Source organism: Lepidochelys olivacea (assembly GCF_965140295.1).
Source record: "Lepidochelys olivacea isolate rLepOli2 genome assembly, chromosome: 6".
Taxonomy (NCBI): domain Eukaryota; kingdom Metazoa; phylum Chordata; order Testudines; family Cheloniidae; genus Lepidochelys; species Lepidochelys olivacea.
Window position 1 is genome coordinate 29227304 of NC_140416.1, and position 24039 is coordinate 29251342.

General features: G+C 41.5%; 2 protein-coding genes across 7 annotated transcripts in view; one reads left to right on the forward strand and one right to left on the reverse strand.

The window, feature by feature from the left end:
* Positions 1-9404, forward strand: part of TUB (TUB bipartite transcription factor) — a 126548-nt gene extending 117144 nt beyond the window's left edge. Inside the window, exon 14 of the mRNA XM_084632274.1 lies at positions 8302-9404. Within this exon, the coding sequence (XP_084488400.1) occupies positions 8302-8411 (110 nt within the window). The 3' untranslated portion in view covers positions 8412-9404. The remainder of the gene's footprint in view (positions 1-8301) is intronic.
* The window catches only part of RIC3 (RIC3 acetylcholine receptor chaperone), a 93108-nt gene that overhangs the window by 20386 nt on the left and 48683 nt on the right, over positions 1-24039 (reverse strand). For all 6 annotated transcript variants that reach the window (XR_014712184.1, XR_014712185.1, XR_014712186.1 and 3 more), the window contains exons 2-4: positions 12859-13067; positions 11200-11278; positions 8026-8119 (exon numbers count right to left, since the gene is read on the reverse strand). Coding sequence is in view for 1 of the 6 variants with exons in the window: in XM_084632277.1 (XP_084488403.1) it covers positions 8026-8119; positions 11200-11278; positions 12859-13067 (382 nt within the window). In the remaining 5 variants the exon portion in view is untranslated. The remainder of the gene's footprint in view (positions 1-8025; positions 8120-11199; positions 11279-12858; positions 13068-24039) is intronic.

The window sequence follows — 24039 nt, forward strand, 5'->3', positions numbered from 1 at the left end:
GGTTGAGAAACTACAGGAAAATGCATGTCCTGTCATGTTGCTTCATTCAGGACCTACACTGAATTTTAAATGACACATGACACAGTGTGTGTAGCACTCCATGATGACTCCTCACTGACAGTGTGGGCAGCTGCTCAAGCAGCTCCTTAATTGTTGCTTTGACAGTACTGGGTTCTCATTGGCCAGTTAAAGTATTTTATTTGCAGACTGACAGCCATCATTAAGCCAGCTGGCCAGCAACATAATGTCATCATCAAACGGCACAGGCAGGATAGCTCCATTGGGCAGGAGGGAGAGATAAAAAATTAGGGTGTTTTTGTGTTTAACCTTAACGGTGGCATCTGGATTTGGGGTGAGAGAAATGAGGTTATGTCAAGGTTCCTCCCCCACTCTGAACTCTAGGGTACAGATGTGGGGACCTGCATGAAAAACCTCCTACGCTTATCTTGACCAGCTTAGGTCAAAACTTCCCCAAGGTACAAAATATTCCACCCGTTGTCCTTGGACTGGCCGCTACCACCACCAAACTAATACTGGTTACTGGGGAAGAGCTGTTTGGACGCGTCTTTCCCCCCAAAATACTTCCCAAAACCTTGCACCCCACTTCCTGGACAAGGTTTGGTAAAAAGCCTCACCAATTTGCCTAGGTGACTACAGACCCAGACCCTTGGATCTTAAGAACAATGAACAATCCTCCCAACACTTGCACCCCCCCTTTCCTGGGAAATGTTGGATAAAAAGCCTCACCAATTTGCATAGGTGACCACAGACTCAAACCCTTGGATCTGAGAACAATGAAAAAGCATTCTGTTTTCTTACAAGAAGACTTTTAATAAAAATAGAAGTAAATAGAAATAAAGAAATCCCCCCTGTAAAATCAGGATGGTAGATATCTTACAGGGTAATTAGATTAAAAAACATAGAGAACCCCTCTAGGCAAAACCTTAAGTTACAAAAAAGATACACAGACAGAAATAGTTATTCTATTCAGCACAATTCTTTTCTCAGCCATTTAAAGAAATCATAATCTAACACATACCTAGCTAGATTACTTACTAAAAGTTCTAAGACTCCATTCCTGGTCTATCCCCTGCAGAAAACCAGCATATAGACAGACACACAGACCCTTTGTTTCTCTCCCTCCTCCCAGCTTTTGAAAGTATCTTGTCTCATCATTGGTCATTTTGGTCAGGTGCCAGCGAGGTTACCTTTAGTTTCTTAACCCTTTACAGGTGAGAGGAGCTTTCCCCTGGCCAGGAGGGATTTCAAAGGGGTTTACCCTTCCCTTTATATTTATGACAGGTTATTTTTGGATTAAGTCAAAAGTATAGTCTCTACTGGCATATCATTTCATATCATTTATTGATATATTTTATTATCCAGTGAATACAAGGTCTTTGCTATAACTGCTCATTGTACAGTAATCTCAGTCTGCTCAGGGGAAAAAAATATTCAGGCAGCAGGCTTTTCATATGCCCACCCGTTGCTTGAAACCAAGTGATTCATTGTTTCTGTCGTCAGGTTCTCCCATGCTGATTAAATGCCATGAACAGAGAAGCAGTTGGTCTGAGCAAACTATTTTTGTTACTGTCTTTCGAAAAACAGATAAACATACAGCACAGCTGTGATTTAAAAAAATTTGGTGTGATTATTATATAATTTATACTGGTGTCAGGCAGGAATCACTCCACTGAAGTCAATGGCAGTGTGAAATTGGAATTGGGCCTCTGGTAAAACTGTCGGAGTGGTCAGGGATCGCGGGTCAGATGCTGTTCTCAGTTATGTAGGTGTAAAGCCACTGATTTCATTTGAAGTACTCTGGATTTAAACTGTATTACTGTGACTCAGGAACCTCTTTGTCCCAGCTAGGGTGCATAAGGGTACAGGGATCTCTGGGTCTGGGCTCTACATTCTAGTTCGCCAAAGATATGTTATCTAGGTCTGAGAGTTAAGGAAAGTCACCCAAAGGGGAACCTCACACTCCTGTTAGGCAGCGAGGAAGAGATGCTTATGCAAATTGAGTACTGTATGGTTCACAATGGATGCCCATTTACAGTCTGAGTAAAATGTTAATAGATTTGTGGGGAAAAAACAGGGTTTATCCTGTGTTGGAGCAAAGACAATGAACTTTTGGAAGTACATCTGAGGTGCAAATAAACACCTGCTTGTCCTTCATCATGCCACAGGACTTGGCTTCATGAAAGAAGGCTCTCGGCTATCCTAGCTGAAAAACGCTGTGAGAAAGAGTTTGGGGGTAAGCAGTACCTTATTCGCTAAGAGAGCATTGTGTGAGTTGAGTGTAGGCTGTAGAATGTGTGTTATGATTTTATTTGCTGTACCTCAGTTACCAACACCAGAGTTAGGAACTGACCAGTCAACCACACACCTCATTTGGAACCAGAAGTATGCAATCAGGCAGCAGCGAGACGCTCAAAAAAAAAAAAAAAGGCCAATACAGTACAGTGATGTGTTAAATGTAAACTACTAAAAAATAAAGGGAAAGTTTAAAAAAAGATTTGACAAGGTAAGGAAACTGTTTCTGTGCTTGTTTCATTTAAATTAAGATGGTTAAAAGCAGCCTTTTTCTTCTGCATAGTAAAGTTTCAAAGCTGTGTTAAGTCAATATTTAGTAGTAAACTTATGAAAGAACAACCACAACATTTTTGTTCAGAGTTTTGAACATTTCAGAGTTACGAACAACCTCCATTCCTGAGGTGTTCATGACTCTGAGGTTCTACTGTATTACCCTTTCCCCCCCAGTATTTCTGTTTGCTATCATATGACTCTCTATTCATTGTTAAATAAACTTACATTTGTTATTTCTATAAACAACTCTAAATGCTGTGTGTTAAGCTATGGTGTACTGTTCCTCTGGGAACAGCAGGCCTGGTAACTCAGAGTGTCCAGTGGAACAGGGGCTGGACACTGCAGCAGGAGACTGGACTCAGTGGTTGGAGTGGGCACTCTATATGCCAGCCTGCATATGGGACAGCAAGCCTGCATGGGCTGAGAGGGGAGTGCTTGTCTTGCCTGTGACTGGGAGAGTTAGGGAGTTGACCCTAGCTAGCAGGCATAGACAGGGCTCCCTCTCGCGATGGGACAGGTAGTAGCAAGGTGCCCCACAACTGTGGGTACCTCTGGGTAGTATCGCAGTGACGGAGATCAAAATTTGGCCATGTGAGTAACAGAAGATATTGTTTTTAAGTATTCCTGTAAGATGAATGTCAAACCTAACAGGGGCGCAGTGCCTGAAACCAGCACACAGTTGGGGATGCAGGGCTCTCTCCGTGGCTTCCTTGCTCTGCACACAACTTTCACTCTGGTATATCTGCTCTGGGAAATATGAGAGCTGCAAGCATCAGTTGAGAGCTTCCAAATATGGGCCAAATGGATGCTTGACAACATGCTGTATTTTTTCTTCACTGTCACCGCACATCCCCCACCTCGTGTACACACTCTTACTGGCAGAAGACACCTGTACGCCACTCAAATTCCTACGATAGTTGAAATTCTCCACGCAGTCGGACACTAGAAAACGGGCTGTTTACAGAGCTGATGGATTTTATGATCGTGCTACTTTTTCATTTTTACTTGGATTTTAGCAATGGAACTGGAACTTTATTAGCTCCAGTTATGTTAATCAACAATGGGCAGCCGTTCTGACAGACAGTAGAAAACTTCCAAAGGGCAAGTCTTTATGGACTTGACAAGTCTTGTTTGATAAAATTACCCCATCATGCTATAAATCAGATAGGGCAAAATTCCACCTCTGGGTTTCATTGAACTCTGATGGCAGAATTCGCTCCATAAAATTGATCTGGGTCTGAAATCACAAGTGATAAATATCTGAAGTGTGCAGTTGTGAAATTTGAAGACATGTATTTGAGATTACTGTTACGTATCATACCATATGAAATGGGTTTTGTCAGTTGTCTACCCTGGGCTGTGGATGAAATAGAACTGCTAGCCCAATCCCCCTTTTCCAGAGACAAAAAATATGTAAACTGAATAAATATCACCTTGAGACAGCAGCCAGCCACTGACAGCCTACGTGAATCTGTGCTGAGGCAGGGTCCTAGCACAAGGAAAAGTCTATTAAGAGGTGTTCAGCACTCTATGCTAATTGTATTTGAAACTCTTGAATAAGGCTCTATAGTGTGGCTTTAAATGTCTTGCTCAGACAGTGAAATTCACCACTATGCAGAGGTGCAGCACAAGTCCTATGCACTATTTCCATCCCACCAAAGTCCTCAAGCTAGAACTTAAATGAAACTTAAATGCTGCATACGCTATGTGATGGTCTTCGGTCCAACGAGACTTTCACCCAGGATACACTGAATGCCTGGACACTGCATAAGAGGAGGAGGAGGCAGACTGTTCGCACTGGCATTTCAGATCATTTCAGAGAATGGCAGTTGTTCATTTTTGCTGTGCATGCTTTTAGCGCCAAAAGAGCGATTACAATTTATCATGTCAATGAAGCACATGCTGCATTGTGGAATCCCAAAATACTCATTGGCAGGTAGAGCAATGTTTTTATATACTTACACTGAGATCATAACAGTTCCTAAGGAGCTATCATGATTGCTATGAAAATCCGTAATCGGAGCTTTTGGTCTACACCCTCTTAAAATAGCACCATTAAAGCACAACTATAGGCTGAAAAGAGACTGTAAAAATGGCTCCATGGAGTTCTATATTTATTCCCTCTCAATTTCCACAGCACATTTGTTCAGTTTATGGTAAAAAGATGTTTTTTTCTAATTGCTATCTCTGTCAACGAGACTTTGTACCTCAGAATGAAGTTGGGTCATTTCTACCTCCTACCGAATAATCAGAAATAAAGATTTTGCAGCTGAACATTAGCTGACAATTTCATTGATGCACAACCCAGAATAAAATCCAGCTCTTTAGTTGCATTGACTCGGCACTGTTGAGAGAAAATTAGATGCTTGTTATCAATAAACAGATAAGCTCTCCAGCTCTCTGAGTCCTAAGTTTGAAACCTGGGTTCTGAAATGAGAGCCCAAATGTAAGCGTTAAGGAAATTCAAGACATCACTTAGCATACGGGTGTAGCAAATAGATATTTGGGCATCTTAGGGCCCACCTGAGTGGAGCCACTAGTTGTTAGAGTCAGACATCCAAGTCTGAAAAGCGAGCCCATTGGCGCAGATATGCTGAAGGACAACATACCATTTTTTACATTCTCTTTGCTAACTATAATTAAACAAAAGAAGAAACAAAACTACCTAAGACTGAAACAAATTTAAACTGAGAAACTATGTCAAATGAAAAGTAACTTGCAAATACAGTTTCTTATCCTGCACAGCTGCTCCCTGTGTCCGTCAGACCTGTTTCCTTCAGTGCAAAAGGAAGATTTTATTATTTGCTATACTCATTCCCGCACAGCTACACTGCTTTAGGAAAGACAGATGGATTCTTTGCTGGTTTGTGCATCAACCGAATTTTTAACTAAGTTCCAACTGTAGGGCCACCAGCTCAATGTATGCAAATTATCCCTAGTTACACTTGTACAACCCCACTGAAACCAACAGGTTTGAGGGATATAACATGAGGCCAGTGGGGTTGCACAGGTGTGACTGGGGGCAGCATTTGACCTATAAAAGCTTTCCTACTGGTTATGATGTGGTAGCCTGAAAGACCTTAACTTGACCTTCAGATCCCAGGCTGAGTTTGTAGGATGAAAATCTTCTTTAATTGTAACCTGAGCAAATTTGAAAATCACTTTTCAGAGTGAAACTTCACTTTAAGTTCTTGCACAATATACTGCATGTGGTGAGGCACAAGAGGGTGAGTAAATGAGTGTTTTACACCGTCCTTTTTGAGAATTAAAGACAGATTCAAGGATACTTGTGTAGTATTTTTGTGGATTAACATGTGCTGGTCATTTAGACACCAAATAACAGTCATATGAATAAAACATCTCTTGAATAGAAATTTAGCAAAAAAAAAAATATTTCAAGGTATACTGTACATTGAACAGAATGATGAAAACAGGAATATGGTATATGGCTTAGATATTTGGAGGAAATGCGTATGGAATGATTTTGCACATATTGCAGCCTTGTCCCCATGTTAAAACATTCTAGTAAGAGCCTGGAAGAACAACAGAGATAGCCCTACACACCCAGAAATCTTTATTCTCCACCAGCAGAATCTCAGCAAAGGTCTGAGAAATCTAGATGAGTAGTTCCTGCAGGGAGTTTTTGCAGTGGCCAGGAGGTCTATGCTAAGAAATGGAAACCAGCAAATAAGCTGAATGTTAAGAAAACCCGGATCCTAACTGGACGCTATAATAAATAATAGCAGCATGACTGAATTCACAAACTGGGAAAGGATTTGTTCAAGAGAAAAGACTGAGAATTTTGACATTGTTTCAAAGCTTTATGATTCATGATGCCCTTAATCAGATGTGTCTATTGACAAGTCTATATTATGTAACAAATGTCATCGGTTTCTTGGTTTAGACTTTGTTATATTGCCATGTACCTGTACCTTTTTCTTCCCAAATCTTTCTTCACCTCCCTCTCTGTTAATACTTATAAAAATATCCTTTTACTCCTTTAAAAGTCTTCTGTTTCTGTGAGTGAACAATCCCTGTACAGCCTGCACTATCCATGATTTACTTTAATCTTTACCTTATTTTTATGCTCCCGACTTCTATTGTCCATTGTTATTTTGTTTGTAGTAAATTGTTTTCTGGGTGTTCCCCCTCTTTTCTTAGCTAACTCAAACATTCTGTCTTCTAGTTTACTGACCCTTTACTTAGCACAAAACTTTCATTTTCAGCCTGATAACCTAGTTACTTCCCGAATCCTGTCTTCCAAGAAATCAGGCCTCTCCCATGTTTAATTACTCACATCAAGCCAGACCTACAAGAAGTGCTGCACTTTACTGATCAACCCAGAGATTTGTGCAGATGGGACCAAAGGGAGATCAAAATTTGAAACAAATTTTATAAATCAACCCTATTTTTGCAAAGGCCCAAACAAAAATTCCAGTTTAGGAGGTTTTCAAAATCTCAATCTGGTCTCCCACCGACTTCACTGGGTATTGGATCAAGCCCTTAAAAATAACATATAAACAATTGGAAACAACATTAGAGCAGTGCTAAGATTTTTCATTCTGAATGTAAAGAGTATACATTTAAATTCAAAAGGAAATGGGAACAGATTAGAAATGGCCCATACCATTTATTTGTAATTTTGTAAAATTTGTAACAAAATCTCACTGTATTCAACTTTCATATTACAACCAAATACATATCACATTTCTTGGAGTGTTTTTTAATAATTCAGCTTTTTATGGAAGAATATGCAATCATTATTTCAAAATAATTTTAAACAGTGTGTGTGTTAAAAAGTTTTACACCAAATATTAGTGAGCAAATTATCCGAGAAGAAACAAATGTAAAAACACTAATTTAGCAAATTTTCTTTTTTCATATTTACTAACCAAGTGGGTTTGCAAGTTAAACTGGTGGAAATTGCTTACTGGAGCAGATTAATATGCAGCCTTGCCTCTAAGGAAACATTTTACAGAGATTCAAAAAGGCATCTATATAAAGTATAACCGCATTATTGTTTTATAAAAAGATCCAGAACACTAGAAGCTAACAGAAAATGAAGTAGTCATCTTGGGTAATATTCAGAAAATACACTATTTTTCTTTGGTTTTGGGCCTCAGACATTTTCATGTTCAATATAGACACACCTGTCTTTATCTTCCAGATTACATAGTATGTACAATGGGGTGTTGGTGTTCCCCTTAAGGAAACTGACGTTGCAAAAAATAATGTAATATAGAACTTGAAAAGAAAAATGTGAAAAATAGAGCAAAAATATTGTGTCAACATTATGAAGTAGAAACATAATTACTATTTTAACATATACAAGAGATTTACATTTTGATAAAAAGAAGATTTTCTTCCAAGAGAAAGTTTAATTTATCTATTCTAAACAGAAAGGAATTCTTCTTTAAATTCCTGTAATATAAAACATACCTGTCACAATTAGGTCCTACTCTATTGATTAATTTTTCCATCGCCTCCTCAGTATCTCTCAGCTTTTCTTGTAGTTGCGTGAGCTCATAGTCAGCTGAAAAACAAACACAACCACTAGCAGCTCTGAAAACTTATTCCTCTGGTAGTATTACAGACTGGTTGTCTCAGCAAATACTGTATTAAGACAAAACTGGTTCTGAGGGATCTAAGAAGAGCAGATGAAAGCTCAGTCTCCATAGAATTATTGGAAACATTCTCTCTCTTTCACTTCTCCAGGCATAACAAAGGGAGTGCAGAGAGATTCCCAAAGGCACAGAGATGCACAGAAAGCACTTCTCAGAATGGCAAGCAAGCAACCACTTGATATGCAGATTGAAATGATCTGACAGAAAAAAGCCACCCAATCTTATGTTCTAAAGGAAATTTAGTGATATGTTACCCTATTGTAAAGTCAACAGTTCTCATGGAATTTACCTCTTAAATTCCTGTGAATAAAGATTCAAAGCCACGAAAGTTAATACATTTTCTGCTGTCAGATACTGTCTGGCTCTTCATGGTATTCAAGGATATAGGGAGACAGCTCAAGGAGTTTACACCTGTGCACGTGAGGCAGCCACAATCTGGGTGGGGGATACAGCCATGGCTCCAGCCTCCTGGCTAGCAGTAACCTGTCAAAGGTGTAGGCTGGACCACTTCGAAGGATGGTGGAGCTGCTAGTACAGCGTACACTTCCCTAGTGCCCATAAGAGAATGGAGTGAGGGAGGGGAGGAAACATGCAGATGCCAGATACAGAAATTAATCAAGCCTGTACGGCACAGCCCTGCATGGGAAGCCACTTGCTGACTCTGAACTTTCTCTTCTTTCCCCCCTAACAACCCCAGTGCACTAGCAACTAGCTCTGTTGATTGGCACGTGTGCAGGAGGAAGATAAATGCACCATAAGCTCTCAGGCAGCAAGAAGGGAGCAGTCTATCCATTTATTATATGTATTATGGTAACACCTAGAGGCCCCAACCAAGATTGGGTCCCCTGTACCATATATTGCACAAACATGTAATGAGAAACTGTCCCTTCTTCAAAGAGTTTAAAGTCAGGACCCGAATTCTGCCAAGACCCTGATTCTGCAAAGCATCTGTTTAATTTTATGCACAGAGAGTTCTCAATCTTTTGCATGATAGAGGCCTAAATAGACACGTAGATACCGGGTGGGAAGGTGAACAAAGGCAGAGAGAGGTAAAGTGAGATCCCAAGGTCATGGAGCAGGTTAATGGTAGGTAGACCAAGGATTCAGGTCTCTTGAATCCCAGTCCAATGATCTATCCACTATGCTGCCTCCCCTCTGACTGTGATAGATTCTTTAATAGGGTGGCCAGGTGCCTGGTTTTCAACCAGAAAATGTGGATGAAAAGGGGACCGGACAACCAAAAGTCTGGTTACTGAGGGCGGGGGAGATGCCGGGTCATCACCTGCACCAGTCCCTACTCAGCTGGGGTCGCCTCCTACCTGTGTTGCGTGGCTGCAGCTCCCAGCCCCGGCTCCACAGGCAAGTCCCTCCCAAGCCGGGGTGGGGGGGCCTCAGGGGAAGAGGTGGGGCCGGAATAAAGATGGTAGAAAACACAGTCAACAGATATTAATTATTCTATCACTAATTTCTATGATTCTATAAAACATCATGATGTACATTTATGTCATGATTATTACAACAATATTACCTGAACCCTGTCGTAACATTATCTTTTTAATACCCTATAAGGTATTTGTGTTTTCTATGAGACTCTAGCCAACTCAGTAAAATATATTTAAATGTTATTACAAATAACGGCTAATCTGAGTTTTAAAGTTAATGTATTAAATTATCCAACAAATGTGTATATTTAGAAATAGGCAGATTTGTTATTTCATTGGTATTGTGACCATCCAACTTGGAGGAAAAGAAACAAACAGCTGGGGCGGCTGGGGGAGAAGGAGGGAAAGCTGGCCGCTTCCTTTACCTACAGGTATAAAACCTTTCAGCAATTTAAACAGTGTGACAATGGGAAGAGAATGTAACAGACAGCCTGGTAACTCCCCAGAACATACACATTAAGAAAAGGCATTTAGCTGTGAGAACTTTGCTTCTCAGCTGTTAGTATTATCCTAGATAGAAAGCTCTTTTTGAAGCTAGGTTCATTTTTTCTTTTTTTAATATTTGGCCTTTCAGCACTTTGGTCTGGTCTAAAACTCAATGAAGTCAGTGGAAACTCTCTTTGCTTTCAGTGATCTTTGGATCAGGCCCATACTCAGTAGTTAATGTTTGTTTAATGCTTTGAAGGTGTAAAGTGCTAGAAAATACCAGCGCTAACTATTATTATTACTAAACAGGCAAGGAAAAATATTTTATTTACTGGAACTCTAAATCATGAAGCTTACTTCTTTATATGTTTGATTGACAGGTTTCATAAGTGATCATTTTAGGGACTTGGCAAATTCCTTCCATGCTTAAGGAGAGACAGAAACTCCCCTTTCCATTGTTAGCCCCCCAGTCATGCAATTTGCTGAGTCTGTGTGGTGGGCCCCAATTGACTTTACTTTGCCCACATGTAATGACTTGCAGGATTAGGGCATTATGTTGCATAGTGCCACTTCAGAGCCACTTCAGGTGGACTGAGGATTTTGTACTTTGCAATGTGTATTTCACCTTTTTTCCCTTTGTAGATGGAGTGTCCTTATACTACTAATGAGCACTGGTAAAAAAAAAGTTTTTAAAGCACCACGATATTAAGTTAAAACCAGCACTAAATTGTTTATTCAAGAAGAACAAAGAAAAGAGAACAGACACTCTTGTACTATGTTGTGTTGCTCCCACTCTTTGCACATTTCATCTTTTATTGTAAACATGTCAATCCTTTAAAGGGTTTGATTTTAAACATTCACTTAGAAAGTGATGGAGCAGTAATTTGCTTTCAACATCTCCTCTCTCCCACAGCGACATAGAAGATAATGCTTGCTTCTGTATTTTCCTATTTGGCATTGGAGGTTCCAGAACAAATTCTGCGAAACAAATGGTTAAAAACTACTATCTAATATCAACTTTACACAGAACAGCAGATTTACAATGTATCCTGATGACAAAGACACTGTCCAACTGTATGGTTACGTGGGTAATTTTTAACCACCTGGGAAATAATACTTACTGATTTTCCTATTCATGTTTCCAGGTATAGGAGAAGGAGATTTCTGCTCCACTGTAGTGGTTTTTCCTTTGGAAGAGAGCTGTAAGTGGAAAAAAATTACTATTGTAGGAATTTACAGCAACAGCGGTGCAGAAGCCCCAAAGGCATCACACCGAGAAAAGGAGAGAAAGCTAAAATTATGCTAGAAACTAACCACAGAAAATACCACCAGAGTCAAAAAACAGACAGTGATCATGAAAGAAACTATGGAAACCTAGCTAACCAGAAACTGCTATGATGTATTTATAATGAATGATTTTTTTAACCAAAAATAAGGATTAACTGAAAAAATCACATTTACATTTAAAAAATGTGTACATTATTCTAAAGGGCCCAATCCTATAATCCGTCTGTACACAGAGACCCACTACTAAAAGGGGTTTTGTTTGGGCAAAGACTGGCCCTTGAAAATACTGGGGGGAAATTAATTCCAACCTATTTGCCTCTCTTTCTTTGGCAAAAGTTCTCTGGCATTTATGTATGTTTCTGGCTTTGCACTAACACTGTGACAGCAACACAGATGTCATCAGAATCTACCAAAAAGTGATACGCCCTTTAGTCACTCCCTTTCATCAGTATAAAGCTTGGATGCTGCTATCCAATATGCCCAGTCAGTATGCCTCTTTCCTGGCCTGCAGGAGCACTTCTGCCCTTCTTATCCTGGGACTCTCCTGAGCAGACACTACCAATTGTTCCGAGTCACTGGTCAGTGCCTGGTTCACCCCTTGTTCTACAGGGAGAAGCAATCTGCCCAAGCCCCTTACGCAGCAGAGATCAGTTTCTCCCCTGTGCAGGCTGACACATTGGGTGACTGGAATCAAGGCAATGTCCATTTCAGCTCATCTGGTCCCTGGCAATCTGGGCAGGAAAGGGTATAACAGAGGCTGCTCTTCCTCCCCCTTGCTGTAATCTGTGATGCAGGTAGCCCATACAGGGCACACTTTACACCCCCAGCTGGAAGATGTAGCATAAGCCTCCATTTTCCATGAGAGCAAATATTAGGCATTTCTGAGTAACAAGTATCCATAAAAAGTTCAAGCTATCTGAGAAGTGTTTAATCTGTGATTTTTTTAAAAACTTATCTTTGGGCCAGATCCTCAGCTAGGAGAACTCTAGTGAAGTTAATGAAGCTCCAATGATTTACACCAGCTAATGATGTTTTCCTTAAATAGTTAAAATAGAGTTAACTATTTCTCTCAGACTTTGTGGAGAAAAAAAGAATTGTAATCTAACCTAAAAATAGTGGGACCTAAATGATAGGAAGACCTTTGCTGCAATCTAAGGGTACATCTACACTGTAATAGCTAGGGCCGCATTGTCGAGTCCTCCTGCTATATTTAGCAAGCTAGTGTGGGTACATCTACACAAGCTGGATATTACACCCACAGCTGTAATGCAGGTACATCCTTAAATACCATGTTTGCTATTGTGAAAGCTATCATATATGCCCATTTGTCACTGTCCCACAAATTGCCGACTCACTAATTTGTGTCCTTTTCTGAGCTGGGTGGAATGAAAAATATTTTTGTCTAAATGATTTTTTAAAACAAGCCCAAAGTTAGACTTTTTAGGAGATTTCACAGGTGCATCAGCGGCTTAAAAATAAATGTTTATTCTTACCTTAAACAGAATGTACAGTATGTATAACAGGATTCCAAATCCATAAATGGGTATGATCTGCCCCACCAGACCTCTCCCACTGCCGCCTCCTCCTCCACCACCCTTGGCCTTGGCAACTGCCAGGTGAGACCTTGGAAAATGGGCACCAGAAGACCGGCCATTGGGGGACATCTGGTGACGCATCATTGGTGGAAAACGACTTGTCTTCCCTGAAAAACAAGTTGAAGATTTTTCTTCCATTAATTTTATTTTTCTGTGTGGAAGTGAAATAGTAGTTTGCAGATTTGGCTTCACTTCTGTGTTCTTGTTTTAAAGCACCACATTTGCATCGATGAAAGGGTAGTGTGCTGAAGATAAAATGGTGGACAATCTTTCCAATAATTCACTATGTGCAGTATCGCCAAACATGTAATCATAATTTCTGTCCTCATGTTACAGATGGGGAAATAGAGGTGTGGATGTACAAAAAAGACTGAGATAAATAGATTGATAACTTGCCCAAGACCTTCGAGCAAGTCAAGGATTAGAACTAAGAAACTCTTACTCTTGGTTCTGTGCACTATAGGTCACTAAATATACATCTCTTTCCTGGGACAGGCCTAATTCTGTAGTAGAATCTGTTAGCACAGACACAGTGCCCATGTACTTAAAGGAACTCTGCAGGAATCCACGCTAGCAGATCCTGTTGCAGGATTGTGATGTTATTTAGCACAGTAAACTGTACTTGATTCTTTCCAGCTCATGTAATAAATTAGTATTTATGATCTTATTTTAATTACTAACTTTTAATTCAAGAAAGGTGTTGGTTACACAAAGTATTTACTTACAAAAATATTAATGGAGAGATTGATAGATACAAAGAGCAAGACAATGTAAGAGGGAAGTATTTTTGCAGGGGGTGGGTGTGGAATGAAGGGTATTTCACGGAATAAATTAATATTGCCACTGAATTAAGGGATGCTTGCCCCAGCATTCCACGGGGCCACACAGCACCTGGGGCCCTGAGTATAGGTTATGCATTACAGTGAGTAAAATGATTGCTTTAGAGGAAGTTACAGAAATAATTTTTTTAAACAAATTAAGCCCTTATTTTAAAAGTTGCTGACTGAGTAGCAGCTTTTCTTAGAGAGCTGGGGGGGAGGTGCATGCCACTAACCAAAGAATTCTCAATCTAACACAGCTCAAACAGCTCTTTCAGAGTTACTATAGTCCATTTTACTGAATTATTAAAAGTGTACCTTGTAAGACATAATATCTTATTTACAAGAGTCTTGTAGATACAGCAGGAAGGTCTTGTAACAGGTTGCTATGGAAACAATTACGATGTCATACACAAAACACTATCACTTCAGGTGGGGAGTAAGCAGCAGGAGTGGGAAAACTCTTAGGAAACAGATCTCATATTCACTAAAATGCCCTTTGTAAAGGAGATCAGTTGCGGGTAGAGGGGACAGAAATATGTGACAGAACTGTTTTAAACTGATTATTTTTCTACATTTTCCATGAAGCATTTAAAAACTTTAAAACCCTTTAAAAACTTCAATTTACATAAAGAAATAAACTTAGAGGTAAAGGGACATGATCAACTTGAAATCTAGTTATTTACACAAAAGGAGTTGAAGTAGTTTCTGATATTACACCTGCCCCTGAGTTTCACTGCCAATTTTTGTAATTGCCAATATTTTCTTATTTCGTGAGGGAAAAAAACCCACACAAACAACAGAGGAAATTGACTACACAGGGGAAAGTGAAATGATGGAGTTCAAAGTGCTGTCAAATCCACAGTAAATAAAGGGAAATAGCGAAAGATTTTTGTCCGCCAACCTCTTTCAGCTCTAGTAAACTTTGGTGCCAAAAGTAGGAAAAACTGACGGAAGTGCAGTGATTTCCAAGGTCACCACATCTCTTTAAAAGCTGAAATTTCATTCAGCTCCCACCTACCTCAATGATTTAATCAAACAGCAAAAAGCACTAACAGCAACATGACTATAACGATGCATAATCTGTCTATGCAATAATATACAATCATTTTCACTATGTAAAGTCTTATTGAAATCAGTGCACAAGTATTCCATGTGTTGCAAAAGGAAGTCATAGAGCTTTGACTAAAAGTAATGAAAAGTAGTTTTAAAAAGCAATTTTCACAAATATGTAATATAAAACATTATTTCATATTTGGTATTAGTTGCTTATAAAAGACTGTGTTTCCATATTAAGCACTTGGTGGCATGACAGAGGGACAAATACAAACACATAAGTACGCAGTTGCCCATCTCAATGGGGAAAACAGATTTAAAATATCTTGATTTGAAAAAAAAATAAATGTGCATAGAGCCAATATTTCAGCCCAATGCCACGTGAAACAGTTCCCTAAAAAACCAGCTGATTGTGAAAATTACAACAAACCCCCTAAACGGGGGCTAGTATCAGTTTTCAGTGCTGTGTGTATGTGTGTCATGTGAATTTAGTGCTTGTAAAAGATGCCTGCTTGATAGTCCTAGAAAATGAAATCCTCTATCCACAGAACAGCTACAACGTACGCTCTTCCAGTGTGCACTTCCTCACACAGCTCTGCCATTGGATGTAGTTCAGTTTCCATACTCAGTCACTCCTTGACCTCGCTGTGGAAGCTATCAACAAGGTTACTAATTAATACCATTGTACTGGGTTTTATGATATGGACAGTAATCCATGGACAACTGGACTGAGACCACCAGATTTCACAGAGGCTGCTGAGCATCCATCAGACAGTAAAAACTTAAATTCACTACTGTCCTGGGCTGGCTGCAAATTGACAATTGGCGAAGGGTTCCAGATTTCATTATCTGAAATGGGTCCTTCTGATTACACTAGTCACATGTTATTATTCACTATTTACATGTGACTTTAATTTCTCCTTTATGCCACCCAAGAGGCTGAATATTTATTATTAGTTGTGTTGCCCCAACAGTTTGCTGGATGATTTACAAAAAATAACATACAAAAGATTGCTGCCCTGAGAGCTTGCAAATCCAAATAGATGGTGTGTGAAGATGAATATAAAGCAGCTCTGTGGATTGATAAGCATACATCTTTTTAGTGCCACAACTTTGTCTGGATTAATTTTTAGCTTCTTTTACTCATTCAATATTACCCCTTATTTTGTACACTTTGTCAGGGTTCCTTTCTAAACTATCATCTTAAAGCGCTCTTCAGATGGAAGTTCTTTATATCCCTAATATTTTTTGTTGTCTGTCATTGAACCCCTCCACTAGTTTTGCAACACCTGTTCTGAGAAAGGTGGTCTTTAGCCTGTGTAATGGTGCATCACTGGTTTATATAATGGGGTACTGTGGATGCAATTAGATGGTATTGGCCTCCGGGAGCTATCCCAGAGTGCTCGATTGTGACCGCTCTGGACAGCACTCTCAACTCAGATGCACTGGCCAGTTAGACAGGAAAAAGCTCGCGAACTTTTGAATTTCAATTTCCTGTTTGGCCAGCGTGGCAAGCTGCAGGTGAGTGCAGAGCTCATCAGCAGAGGTGACCATGATGAAGTCCCAGAATCGCAAAAGAGCTCCAGCATGGACTGGACGGGAGGTATGGGATCTGATTGCTGTATGGGGAGAGGAATCCGTACTATCAGAATTCCGTTCCAGTTTTCGAAATGCCAAAACATTTGGCAAAATCTCCCAGGGCATGAACGACAGAGGCCATAACAGGGACCAAAAGCAGTGCCCCGTGAAACTTAAGGAGCTGAGGCAAGCCTACCAGAAAACCAGAGGGGCAAACGGCCGCTCCGGGTCAGAGCCCCAAACAGGCCGCTTCTATGATGAGCTGCATGCCATTTTAGGGGGTTCAGCCACCACTACCCCAGCCATGTTGTTTGACTCCTTCAACGGAGATGGAGGCAACACGGAAGCAGGTTTTGGGGACGAGGAAGATGATGATGATGAAGTTGTAGATAGCTCACAGCAAGCAAGCAGAGAAACCGGTTTTCCCGGCAGCCAGGAACTGCTTCTCACCCTGGACTTGGAGCCAGTACCCCCCAAACCCACCCAAGGCTGCCTCCCAGACCCACCAGGTGGAGAAGGGACCTCTGGTGAGTGTATCTTTTAAAATACTATACATGGTTTAAAAGTAAGCATGTTTAATTTGCCCTGGCATTCGTGGCTCTCCTGGATGTACTCCCAAAGCCTTTGCAAAAGGTTTCTGGGGAGGGCAGCCTTATTCCACCCACCATGGTAGGAAACTTTACCACACCAGTAGCACGTACTCAGAAATCAATATAGAACAAAGCATTGCAGTGTATGTTTGCTGGCATTCAAACAACATCCGTTCTTTATCTCCCTGTGTTATCCTCAGGAGAGTGATATCATTCATGGTCACCTGGTTGAAATAGGGTGCTTTTCTTAAGGGAACATTCAGAGGTGCCCATTCCTGCTGGGCTGTTTGCCTGTGGCTCAACAGAAATGTTCCCCGCTGTTAGCCACGGGGAGGGGGAAGGTGCTAGCCACACGCCGGGGGGAGGCAAATTGCGACCTTGGAACGAAAGCACATATGCTTGAGTATGTAATGTTAATAGCAAGGTTTACTGGGAAAGAGTGTATCCATTGTTCTACAAAATGTGTCTTTTTAAATACCACTATCCCTTTTTTTTCTCCACCAGCTGCATGTGTTTCAAGGATCTCCTTCCCAGAGGCTAGCGAAGATTAGAAGGCCAAAAAAACCAACTCACGATGAAATGTTCTCTGAGCTCATGCTGTCCTCCCACACTGACAGAGCACAGACGAATGCGTGGAGACAGACAATGTCAGAGTGCAGGAAATCACAAAATGACCAGGAGGAGAGATGGAGAGTAAGTGGCGGGCTGAAGAGAGGGCTGAAGCTGAAAGGTGGCGGCAGTGTGATGAGAGGAGGCAGGATTCAATGCTGAGGCTGCTGGAGGATCAAACTAATACGCTCCAGCATATGGTTGAGCTGCAGGAAAGGCAGCTGGAGCACAGACCGCCGCTACAGCCCCTGTGTAACCAAATGCCCTCCTCCCCAAGTTCCATAGTCTCCTCACCCAGATGCCCAAGAATGCGGTGGGGGGGCCTCTGGCCACCCAGCCACTCCACCCCAGAAGATTGCCCAAAAAACAGAAGGCTGGCATTCAATAAGTTTTAAAGTTTCAAACTTTTAAAGTGCTGTGTGGCCTTGTCCTTCCCTCCTCCACCACCACCCCTCCCCGTGCTTCTCTCCTCCATCACCCCTCCTGGGCTACCTTGGTAGGTAGTTATCCCCCATTTGTGTGATGAATTAATAAAGAATGCATGAATGTGAAGCAACAATGATTTTATTGCCTCTGCAAGCGGTGATTGAAGGGAGGAGGGGCGGGTGGTTAGCTTACAGGGAAGTAGAGTGAACCAAGGGGCGGGGGGTTTCATCAAGGAGAAACAAACAGAACTTTCACACGTAGCCTGGCCAGTCATGAAACTGGTTTTCAGAGCTTCTCTGATGCGCACCGCACCATCCTGTGCTCTTCTAACCATCCTGATGTCTGGCTGCGCGTAAACAGCGGCCAGGCGATTTGCCTCAACCTCCCACCCTGCCATAAATGTCTCCCCCTTACTCTCACAGATATTGTGGAGTGCACAGCAAGCAGTAATAACAGTGGAAATGTTGGTTTCGCTGAGGTCTAACTGAATCAGTAAACTGCGCCAGCGCGCCTTTAAACGTCCAAATGCACATTCTACCACCATTCTGCACTTGCTCAGCCTGTAGTTGAACAGCTCCTGACCACTGTCCAGGCTGCCTGTGTACGGCTTCATGAGCCATGGCATTAAGGGATAGGCTGGTCCCCAAAGATACATATAGGCATTTCAACATCCCCAATGGTTATTTTCTGATCTGGGAAGAACGTCCCTTCCTGCAGCTTTTGAAACAGACCAGAGTTCCTGAAGATGCGAGCGTCATGCACCTTTCCCGGCCATCCCACGTTGATATTGGTGAAACGTCCCCTGTGATCCATTGCAGCACGATTGAAAAGTACCCCTTGCGGTTTATGTACTAGCCGGCTTGGTGCTCCGGTGCCAAGATAGGGATATGGGTTCTATCTATCGCCCCACCACAATTAGGGAATCCCATTGCAGCAAAGCCATCCACTATGACCTGCACATTTCCCAGGGTCACTACCCTTGATATCAACAGATCTTTGATTGCATTGGCTTCTTGCATCACAGCAGCCCCCACAGTAGATTTGCCCACTCCAAATTGATTCCTGACTGACCGGTAGGTGTCTGGTGTTGCAAGCTTCCACAGGGCTATTGCCACTCGCTTCTCATCTGTGAGGGCTGCTCTCATCTTGGTATTCTTGCACTTCAGGGCAGGGGAAAGCAAGTCACAAAGTTCCATGAAAGTGCCCTTACGCATGCGAAAGTTTCGCAGCCACTGGGAATCGTCCCAGACCTGCAACACTATGCGGTCCCACCAGTCTGTGCTTGTTTCCCGAGCCCAGAATCAGTGTTCCACGGCATGAACCTGCCCCATTAGCACCATGATGCCCGCATTGCCAGGGCCTGTGCTTTGAGAGAAGTCTGCGTCCACGTCCTCATCACTCTCGTCATCCTGCTGCCATCGCCTACTCGCCCGGTTTCGCTTTGCCAGGTTCTGGTGCTGCATTTACTGCTGGATAATGCGCGTGGTGTTTAATGTGCTCCTTATTGCCAAAGTGATCTGAGCAGGCTCCATGCTTGCCATGGTATGGCATCTGCACAGAAAAAAGGCACGGAACGATTGGACAGAGGGAGGAGCGACTGACGACATGGCTTACAGGGTTGGCTTGCAGGGAATTAAAATCAACAAAGGGGGTGGCTTTACATCAAGGGGAAACAAAAACAAATGTCACACAGAATGGCCCCCTCAAAGATTGAACTCAAAACCCTGGGTTTAGCAGGCCAATGCTCAACCCACTAAGCTATTCCTCCCTCTGGTATTTCAGACAGGACTTCATGGAGGGAGGGGGGAAGCAAATGAATACAAAACAAATCTGGTCTATTTCTTGTTTTGATCCACTCCATCTATCTTTTACATCTTTGGCTGGCTGCAGATGGTGCAGAAGGACTGCAAGCCATCCTCATCTCCTGCCTGCTCACCATAAGATGGGATAATATGACTGCCTGCAGGACTAAAGAGAATGACCTGGTCGAGTCACTCCTGATTTAGTCCCTGCACCCATATCTGCCCAGGCGCTCCTGACCGACCTTACCGAGGCAGCCAGGAGCACTTCGGACACGATGAGGTTGGTTTTCAGGCCTATTGTACCGTCTGCTGCCACAAGGCAATGGGTTACTGCTGCTGTGTAGCAATGCAGTACCACGTCTGCCAGCACACAGGAGAGAAACATACAGTGACAGTGAGCTGAGCAGGCTCCATGCTTGCCGTGGTATGGTGTCTGCAGAGGTAACTCAGGAAAAAAGGCGCGAAACGATTGTCTGCCGTTGCTTTCACAGAGGGAGGGAGGGAGGGCCTGATGACGTGTACCCAGAACCACCCACGACAATGTTTTCTGCCCCATCAGGCATTGGGATCTCAACCCAGAATTCCAATGGGCAGCGGAGACTGCGGGAACTGTGGGATAGCTACCCACAGTGCAACACTCCGGAAGTCGACGCTAGCCTCGGTACTGTGGAAGCACTCCACCGAGTTAATGCACTTAATGCACTTAGAGCATTTTGTGTGGGGACACACACAATCGACTATATAAAAACGATTTCTAAAAAACCGACTTCTATAAATTCTACCTAATTTCATAGTGTAGACATACACCGAGACAGACTCACTTAGTTCCGCTAGATATACTTCCACCTGTTTTGTGCTGAGAGTCTGTATCCCCACATCACTGTGTGGCGGGATTAAATCCCCTATTCCAAAAAAGGTTCATATCTTTCCAGATTAGCACCCAGCCAAGAGGATGCCAGAATTGTCCTTAATAGCTATTCTTACTTTGCAGGTACCAGGGAATAAAGGACTTCTGCCCTGCAGGACCAAAACATTCCTAGAATAGTGTGACTTACACTCCATATTCTTTATGGAAATATACTTATGATATGGATATGGTATAACATATTTTATGCAAGATAGGTCATGTAAGGTATCATCGGAAAGGTTGTAATTTACTGAATGTGATTATCCAATTTGTATGCATGTATCATTTCTGTATCTAAAGTTAGGAATATGGACTATGTAACAATTACAACTGGGTGTGTATTTAGGATACACTCACCAGACAACAGGCCATCGGTCTTGATGGGCCATTAGGAAGAAACAATAAGACTTTGAAGATACTAATCTCTCTCCTTCCTGAGAGGCATCCTGGAACATAGTTCTGACACTACTAGAGCTGGTGGTCCTGTCACCTGGTTCTAAAAACTATCTTGGACTTCTAGTAATTTTCCACTAAAAGGAAAGGGCGGTCAAGACTGGGAAACAAAAGATTCCTGCCTTATGCAAATCTTATTTAAGGCTGGGAAATAAGGAAATAAGACTCTTCTCCATTGCCTTCCTGCCCAAGAAGAAAGACTGCTGTACGTACCTGAAGAGACAAAGGAACTGAGCGGTGGGAAAGTCCAGACTAAGACAGGCGTCTAGTCTGTAAAGAGAAATAACTGGAACTCTAAGCTACAGAAACTCCGCAACTTGCCTAAAACAACATTTAGGGTGAGAAATTACTTCTTGAAACCAGTCTCTTTTTGATCTTAAGCTTAGTATGCATGTTTTGTTTTATTGGCTTGGTAATCTGCTTTGTTCTGTTTGCTATCCCTTATAATCACTTAAAATCTGCCTTTTATAGTAAATAAACTTGTTTTGTTTAGTATTAAAGCCAGTTTGTGCAATTTCTAACTGGGGGGGATAAGAAGTTGTGCATATCTTCCTCCACCTTGAGGGAGGGGGCGAATTTATGACCTTACATTGTATAGCTTTCTCTACAGCGCAAGACAATATTATTAGGGTGTACTTTTCAGAGGGGAGTTGTACTTGAGTGTTGGGTGATTTCCTAGCTGAGCCTTTTCATAAAGAGGTGTTTGCAGATTCTGTGTGGTTCTGCAGCTGGTGCGTTTCTACCTGTGTGTGCATGTGCTGCCAGAGGCCAGAGAGTCTAATTCAGCAAAACAGGGAGATGGAGCCCAGGCTAGTGAAGCAGGCAGGACCAGTGAAATCCCAGTGCATCAGGTGGCATCCCAGAAAGGGGGAGTGGGCTCCAACCCATCACAAACAGTCTATTACAATTTATTTTTATCCAGAAGTTATTAAACTGTCTTCCTTCTCTTTCAACTTGAGTTCATTAAATATTCTGCATCAGTAAGATGATGTGACACCTCCCTCTTCCCTCCTGCCCCTAACCAAAATACAAATCCTGATAGATCCACATTCCTGTTCTGTCCCTTTTGCTATCTGAGTAACACTGCATGATCTAGTCCCCAATACCGGTAGCAAGTACTTCTTCTATAGGTCCCTTTAATGCTTTGGGAAGGGGAAAGTACTATCTCATGGCAGGCTTTATGCAGCCTTTTGTTAAGCTAAAAAATATCATGTCATGGCCCTTTTAAATGGTTTTCTAACTCATTCCTGACTAAGACTATTACAATCCTGCAGAGCTAGATACCAGATGTAGAAGCCTCATATACCATTCCTTGAATGTCTTTGCAGTTTAGCTAACCTAAATCAGAATTTTGTAATACATCACATCACCATTCATATTCGCTAAAATTAGATAGTAAGGGCAAGCTCCCATTAACTTTAGTGGGTCTACAGATTCAAATACAAGAAGTAAGTGTCAAACTGACATTTGCACTGTATTTGTGTGTGTTAAGAGGTTGAGTTTTCTCTAGAGTGAAGGTGAAATCCTATTTAGAAATTGTACAGCATGTCATAATCACAGAGTTTATTCATCCTGCAACTGATTAAAAGAAGTTTTAAACAATCTATTCTGATTTAAATATGATTAAGGAAAAGGATACAATAATCCACTTCAACCTCCAAGTGATAATATTCAGAGACCAGTAACAGCTACTTCAGTAAGGATACTGCATGTGGTGCAGCTAGCGAGAATCTTTTATTGAGTGTTACTGCACCCAGCTTGACTATTTATCAATATCTACACATTTTATTTCTTATTAAGATTAAACTGTTTAAATCATAAAACTGGATTTAAGGTGTAATACAGGATTTGGCCGTAGCTAGCTAGCTGCAAAGTGCTGACTTTTGATATCAATGGGACATCCAGGAAGTATATATAACCCACCGTCACGTTTAAATTTGTAATCCACCTATACAGACCTCTATAGTATTTATATGGCTTCATTGCTGTAATATCTGAGTGCTCACAATCTTTAACTTATTTATCCTCAAACGCCTGTGAGGGAGGAAAGTACTATTACCCTCCTTTTACAAATCAGAAACTGAGACACATAGAGGCTAAGTGACTTGCCCACGATGACAGAGGAAGTCTGTGGCAGAGCACAGAAATGAACCTAGGCTAATGTCCTAACCACTCCACAAACTGAGCAATCAAACACTAGTTAAACGGACACACAATGCAGCACCTGGGGTAAGAAGCCTAGAGTCAGAAGACATAGGGTCTGGTCACAGCTCTGTGACTGGCTTACTGTGTGGCACTAGTCAGGTCATTTCACGTCTGTGTTTCAGTTTTCTAATATAAACTTTGCTACTTTTGTAAAGTGCTTTGAGTTCTAAGGATGGAAAGCATTATATAAGTGCTAGCTGTTAACTAAATGAGATTTTTATGTCTAACTAGTAACTATTACATTCTGAAACAAAATAATAAAATAAAAACTCTTCTATATCAATCAAAATACACAAGGTAAAGTTTGTTTTTATATAACTTTCCAGCTATCTGAGAAGTGGCTTCACGATGAACTTCAAGTCCCATGCAAAGCACAGAAGAGCCAGAACAAACCATGAAGGAAGCACCTACTCCCTCAGACATTCTGCTACTACCCTAAATTGCAAGAATAACAGTAAAAAGAAAAGGAGTAGTTCTGGAACCTTATTAATAAATTTATTTTGTCAAATAAATTTGTTAGTCTCTAAGGTGCAACAAGTCCTCCTTTTCTTTTTGCGGATACAGACTAACACGGCTACAACTCTGAAACCTGTCATTAAGAATAGCAGTGAGATACAAAAACATCCTTGACTTTA